The 6407-nt window shown below is 30.4% G+C and overlaps 1 protein-coding gene across 1 annotated transcript in view; it reads right to left on the minus strand.

Annotated features, from left to right (window-relative positions):
- Positions 1-932: 932 nt before the first annotated feature.
- The window catches only part of LOC106475281 (glutathione S-transferase C-terminal domain-containing protein-like), a 32331-nt gene continuing 26856 nt past the window's right edge, over positions 933-6407 (minus strand). The window contains exons 7-8 of the mRNA XM_013935975.2: positions 3766-3829; positions 933-1412 (exon numbers count right to left, since the gene is read on the minus strand). Coding sequence (XP_013791429.2) covers positions 1270-1412; positions 3766-3829 — 207 coding nt within the window. The 3' untranslated portion in view covers positions 933-1269. The remainder of the gene's footprint in view (positions 1413-3765; positions 3830-6407) is intronic.

Genomic DNA, 6407 nt, shown 5'->3' on the forward strand with positions numbered 1-6407 from the left:
ATGTCCAACCACAGTATACATATTGATTTTTGAACATGTCCAACCACAGTATACATACTGGCTCTTCCACTTCTTATGTGCGAGTTCTTAAATAGACATGTTCTTATTCCCCCATCCCTGTGACACATGGGGCTTGTTGTCTCTTTCTCCCAGAAGAGATGAAATGTAGTCTCCCATGGGTGTGCCCCAATGGAACCCTTGCTATCAGGTGTCACACTCCATGTATTCCTTTCTGAAGGAAGCTCATCTTTGTTCCTCCACCATTTCAACATAGGATTCTAGATTAACTGTGGGTGGAGGTGTGATCTCATCTTGAAAGTTACATTTTCCTTACAGATACCTCTTCATACACATTCTCACTTATCCTTCCCACTTCTAGTGCACCTTTGTATTCCTTGCATTGTCAAAGAATGAATATTCACGAGTATTAATAGGTAGAGGGAGCTAGTATGCTGCATAATGTCATTATGCAGCAATGCAATTCAAGAAAATTCTTGTGAGTTTAGGTGGAAGGAAAATGGCATGCAAATCTCTAAGGTAGCTAGCTGTGTGGGGAAGATAGCTTTCTGTGTGAGAGAGGTGAGTATATATATCAGAAATACTTTTTCAGATAAGGAAAATGTTATCCTTTAATGGATACTACGTAGTTTCATCTGTCTGTAGAAAGTAAAGTTTTTGTTTAAGACTTCAAACTACAACTTTAATTTGGTCTTTTTATCTGTTTGTAAGATATGAAAAAGGCACGTATTTTGATTAAGTTTTCCTTGTGTTCACTAAGTTGATAATAACATTATTGCTCACAGGTTTACTTGACATTGACCGTATCAGTGATCCAAATGTTGTACCTGTTTTAGAAAATACTCTTCCTTATTATAACAGCTGTAATTTGGAATAAAAAATGTGTATAATCAATAAGTAATTCAAAACGAAACTATTAATTAAGTACTTTACTGTTCCTTGAGCAGGATAACATTCTACAGTTCAAGAAAACCAGATTTGTAACAAGGAACTGTCAAAATATGCTAATATTTGCTGAAAATCACTGATTTAAGTTCATGATATTTAAATATTATTTATTAAAAAGATAAAAATATGCTGAAAAGGTCTGAAAACCTTATTTTAAAAACAAACAACTAAAACATATAGAAAGATTACTGTACATAATCCAAATGAGGGTACTTGTCTTATATTTTGTGTGTTATTTAAACTAGCTCTGATGAAACTCTTGAAGTTGTTAAAACTAATAATCTCCTGTAACCTAATTGATTTTCACCAGGTGGGAGGCACTCCAATTAGTAAGTTGTTTTTTGGTGTACATGAAGGTGGTTGAAGTGTAGACAAAGTAACGGTGTACTCATGTTCCTTTGCGTAAAACGCTCTGTCTGTATCCACTAGACCCATACAATATTTTCCTGAAACAAATGAAGTAATAATTGTATAACTGACAATTAAACATCTATCGTGCATTCAGCTACTGTAAAGAAAATAACAATCTTCTTATTTTACTATTTATGTGACCAGAAGTTCTTGTATTTATTTAATTGTTTACAGTTTACAAGTTTTAAATAATCAAACTTTTTAAATATATAAACCAGCTGTTTCATTTGATCTGTAAAGTTAATGATTTACTTTAGGCTGAATTGAAATAATAATTCAAAGGATACAAGCAACCAGATAGATATTTAAGGATACCAAATTACTGTTTAAACATATAAAAATAAGAGTTGTTTTCCATAACACAAAGTTTGTTGAAATAATTATTAAACAAAAATTTAACAAACTCTATGAACTCTATGCACATTGGGAGGAGAAGGGAGTCAAAGTGCACATCACAAACATTTAACTCAGATACATACGAAATTTAATTAACCCTATAAATACAACAGGATTAAAGTGTTCCCATCATAATCTTTTTATAGAACTACCTTTAAAATGTAAGTAAACAACTTTATCATTAATATATGTCGTTAATCTTGTCATCAAACCATGGTTTCTAATTCAATTTTTTATATTAACTAAGATTTAGTTTCTTAATTTCATAAGAAAATATTTAAATAAATTCTCAATCTTCGCTTCTCTGTATCACATGATGCATCTGGCTCCAAAATGCCCATCTTACATTTTCTTTCTCCCCTTACATGATTTTCTGACCAACTAATTAACACACATACATAGATACTGAAAAGCTAGACAGAAACTTAGAACATCCAATCTTCTTACTTGACTGAGATATAAACAAAATGTCAAACCCACATGACAAGTTCTCTTACAAAAAATGTTAGTAATGCTCTTTGATATTACTGAGTTTATTTATAACCAATATAAAGAGCAGTTCTTTGTTTTAGGATGTTCCTTATAAGGTTATTTTGTTTTGCTACAAGTAAGTAGATACTATTTATAGTTTAGTAAAAAAAAGCCAATAAAAGTCTAGTAGTTTTAAGACATTCTATTCTACTGCCCAATATATTTTGTGTCCTAAAAACATGGAAGGAACATTATTGAACTTGTGGAAAACCAACAGTGTGAAAAAATTACTCTTATAAAAGTATGTTCCCGAGTACAAACAGCCTAAAGTAAGATAGGTAAATGCTAAAATTCTTGTTTTTTTTATTTATCGTTTATATTTATTTTGAACAAAAGTAACTAAAATGTAAGAATTAGAAAACTTAGATAAAAATATCCTCATGACCTCACTTTTAGGAATCAATACATGTGTGATTTATTGCTTTATTACACTAATTAGACATTTGGGTTCAAAGAACAATACAATGATGAAATTAAACTAAAGTAGTTACAGGCCTGAAGTTATTAAGACATATAATTGTACTTGTATATTAAAATCTATAGTTATTCAAGGAAAACAAAATAAGAGGTATTTTTGAATTTATTTCGTATTTTTAAACTTTTCATTTTATTGTGCATAGATGATTTTGCTGCGGTTAGTGTTAAGGACAAAATAATAGATAAAGTATAAGTTTTCAACGAACAATTCTTGATATTCATTGAGGAGATTCTAGTGGTTATGCAATTTCAATATTTTTATTCTTAATATGAAACCCACCTGTTGGTCACTGACTCAATAAGGGCTTCATAAATTCACAGACAAATATTTAACAAAAAAAAATTGATTTCTTGTGTATGATATACTTATATTGTTTATTAAAAGCTTGCCCAGTTTCATTAAGATAAACTTAGTACATTCAGGGTTACAATATGAGTAGTTTTGTGGTTAACATTATACTTACTAGGTTTGTAAAACTGACGAACATGTATGAATAGGATTAACATTATTAGGGTTAACATTTTCAAACTCAAATGTTTACATGTAAAAGGCCTTTACAGAGAAAAAAGAGAGACTAAACAGATTCTGACTTCTCTTTTCACTTAATGGGTTTTCCACATAAAATATTATGTTAGGCCTTTCACTGATTCATAATCACACGTAAAATAAAATTAATAACAATAAATGTGATAGACTTTGTATAATTTGGTAAATCAACCCACTAGTTGCCTGAACACAACACCAGAAAATAGTAAGAAACCTAATATGTGAACAAAGATGGGGATGTCTTGTATCCTTAGATAGGTCAGTGAAATAACACTGGTCCTGTTTGTCACACATTCAATCTCCAAGTCTAGTCTCTTTTCACTTTCAGTTTTTTAATGTAAAAGTATATATTATTAATAATTATTTCATTTTCATAACAATTTTCATCTGTTACAATCTGTTATTAAGTAATATCCTTATGATAGCTAGACACACACCTTGCTCAGCAGATGGCGTGTCAACTTCAGTTTGGTCAGCAGCATGACAAAGTAATATGTATTCCTGAAATATTGAAAACATAACTGTCAACTTATAATAAATTATAAACACATTAGTTATAGAAAACTAGAAGTCAAACAAATTAATATAATACTAATAAAAATTAGAAATTTAAATAAGTAAACTGTAAATTACTTGTAAGGGATTCTACAAGCTAACTGCGAAATTTTTAAGAGGTGATCATACCACATTATTACACAGATATTCAATGGAGCTTTGTCTCTATTTATTAATCCATGATCTTTTTTTATACTTTATTGTAACCAATACACAGGTCACATGACCAACTTAAAAAAAAAAATGGTATAAGTATGGTACTATCATGCCTTGTAATTCACTCCTGGTGATGTAATGTTGAAAAATGTAGAGTCAACTTTTTTTTTTGTGAGGTCATAGACTGGACTTAACTAAAAATGCCTTTAATTGTGTACCTATTTAAACACTATGTGGTATTTAGTAATTTAACATTATAAACAAATTCCAAGAAATAATATTTATAAACACTTTTTATTTGTATCAGTTTTATTGCTAAGATTATTTTCATTTTAAAATTTCTTTCAATAAAGTAGGCTATGCAGTTATGTAATTAGGCCTTTGACAGTGTAATTACTGTATAAAGTTTCTGAAAACATAGGTTTGAGTCATCACTTATGAGATTGCTGCATAATGGTATAGCTTTAGGTATTCAATACAGTGGTTTTTTGTTAATAATAAATTGTAAAGTTATTAAAAAACAAATTTTGATTCTAAAAAATTCAGTAGTTATCATAAGGCATGTTTAACCCTTTCCACCTCAGTACTTGTGTTTTTTTAAAAGAGAAAAATTTACATTAAGTTTTGAAAAATTCTGTTTGATTCCTACACTCATATTACTTGGAAAATAAAATTATAATTAAAATATTGAGATTTAAAATGTTCTTTTTTGTGCGAGTTTTATGAACATTTATTTTGGATAAAGTTAATTTAAAAAATCCAAACTGTTAACCCTAATTTTAAGTTTATGCCCCTTTGTAAATGTAATTGAGATGGTGGAAATTGTTAAATTTTTCACATGCACAGATAAAGCTTTTCAATCTACAAAATAAAACTGGATATATGTAGCTTTTGTAAAAGTTTGTTGCTTATTTTCATCTCAAAGAGTTTGAAAACTTTCACTTATTGTTAGAGATGCATGGGTACCCAGCCAGATATTTGGCCCCGGCCAGGTATTGGGCTACCTGGTGATATTTGGTTCTGACTGAGTGTCAAAGTTAGGCATCTAAGCCCTAATCTTTGTGGCAACTAATGCGATACTGAAAGTTACAGTCTTGTGTAATTCATTCAATATGGTTGACTGTTAGGTTGCCTGGATATCCGATAGTTTGCTGGAAAAATCCAGTATAAACATAACACGAGATATTGAAACCTGCATTTTGATAAACATTAACAAACCTATTTCTCTCCAAAGAAAAATGAGTGCATAGGGGGTTCATCATATTTGGAAATAGGGGCACAAGGCCCGTGTTAGATCCCCTTAAATCTGTCACTGTAAACAGCTGTACATAATTCATAAAGATATATATTTATTTACACCAGTTTTGATACTTTATTTATTATTAGCTGAAGTACCTGTCCATTGGACAGGTGAAATATAAACTCGTTTCTAACAAGGAGAGAAAATTGTGCTTCTATTTTAAAAGTTCTATAAAAATACATGAAGGTACCAGTACTGTATCACTGTGTCAAGTTGATCAAGAAATGTAGAAATGTACAAGAAACAGATATACACACTGATGTTTATTTATATAGAAGATTTGGGGGGGGGGGAACCCCAACCCCCTCATAACCATCCTGTATCAGTGTGTCAAGTTGGGTGCTAATTGATCACGAAATGCAGAAATGTATAAGGAACAGATACACACACACATATTGATGTTTATTCATATAGAAGATTGGGGGAGCAACCCCAAACCCCCTCCATCACCTTCCTCATGCCATCCTGTATCATTGTGTCAGTTTTGGTGCTGATTGATCACGAAATGCAGAAATGTATAAGGAACAGATAGCTGAAAGATGTGAACAAACAGATACAAACTTAGCTTTATATATTAGATTCATTGCAACAAATAATTAAAGAACGTGAGCTAGCGTCACTAGGCCTATACAGTATTATTGCTGTATAAATGTAGTATAGCCTATATTATGTAGTAATTCTTATTCCATTATAAATTTGTAAGTGTTAATAAAAGTAAACACCATTAAAACAAAAAGATATTTTCCAATAATAAATAATTATTACGGTTTAAATGATGTATTACTTTTATCAATTAAATACCACAAGATATTGTCACATCTCCGTTTGTTAATTGATTTTCCGTAAATTCATTCCGACGAAACTTTAGCGACACAAGTCCTTTCTTAATAAAACTGGTTTATTCTTTCTGAATACAACTTTACGATACACTCAACTTCAACAGTCGCGCTATAACAACGAAGTTTAAATGATGTATTACTTTTATCAATTAAATACCACAAGATATTGTCACATCTCCGTTTGTTAATTGATTTTCCGTAAATTCATTCCGACGAAACTTTAGCGACA

The sequence above is a fragment of the Limulus polyphemus genome, unplaced genomic scaffold (genome assembly GCF_000517525.1).
Source record: "Limulus polyphemus unplaced genomic scaffold, Limulus_polyphemus-2.1.2 Scaffold8348, whole genome shotgun sequence".
Taxonomy (NCBI): Eukaryota; Metazoa; Arthropoda; class Merostomata; order Xiphosura; family Limulidae; genus Limulus; species Limulus polyphemus.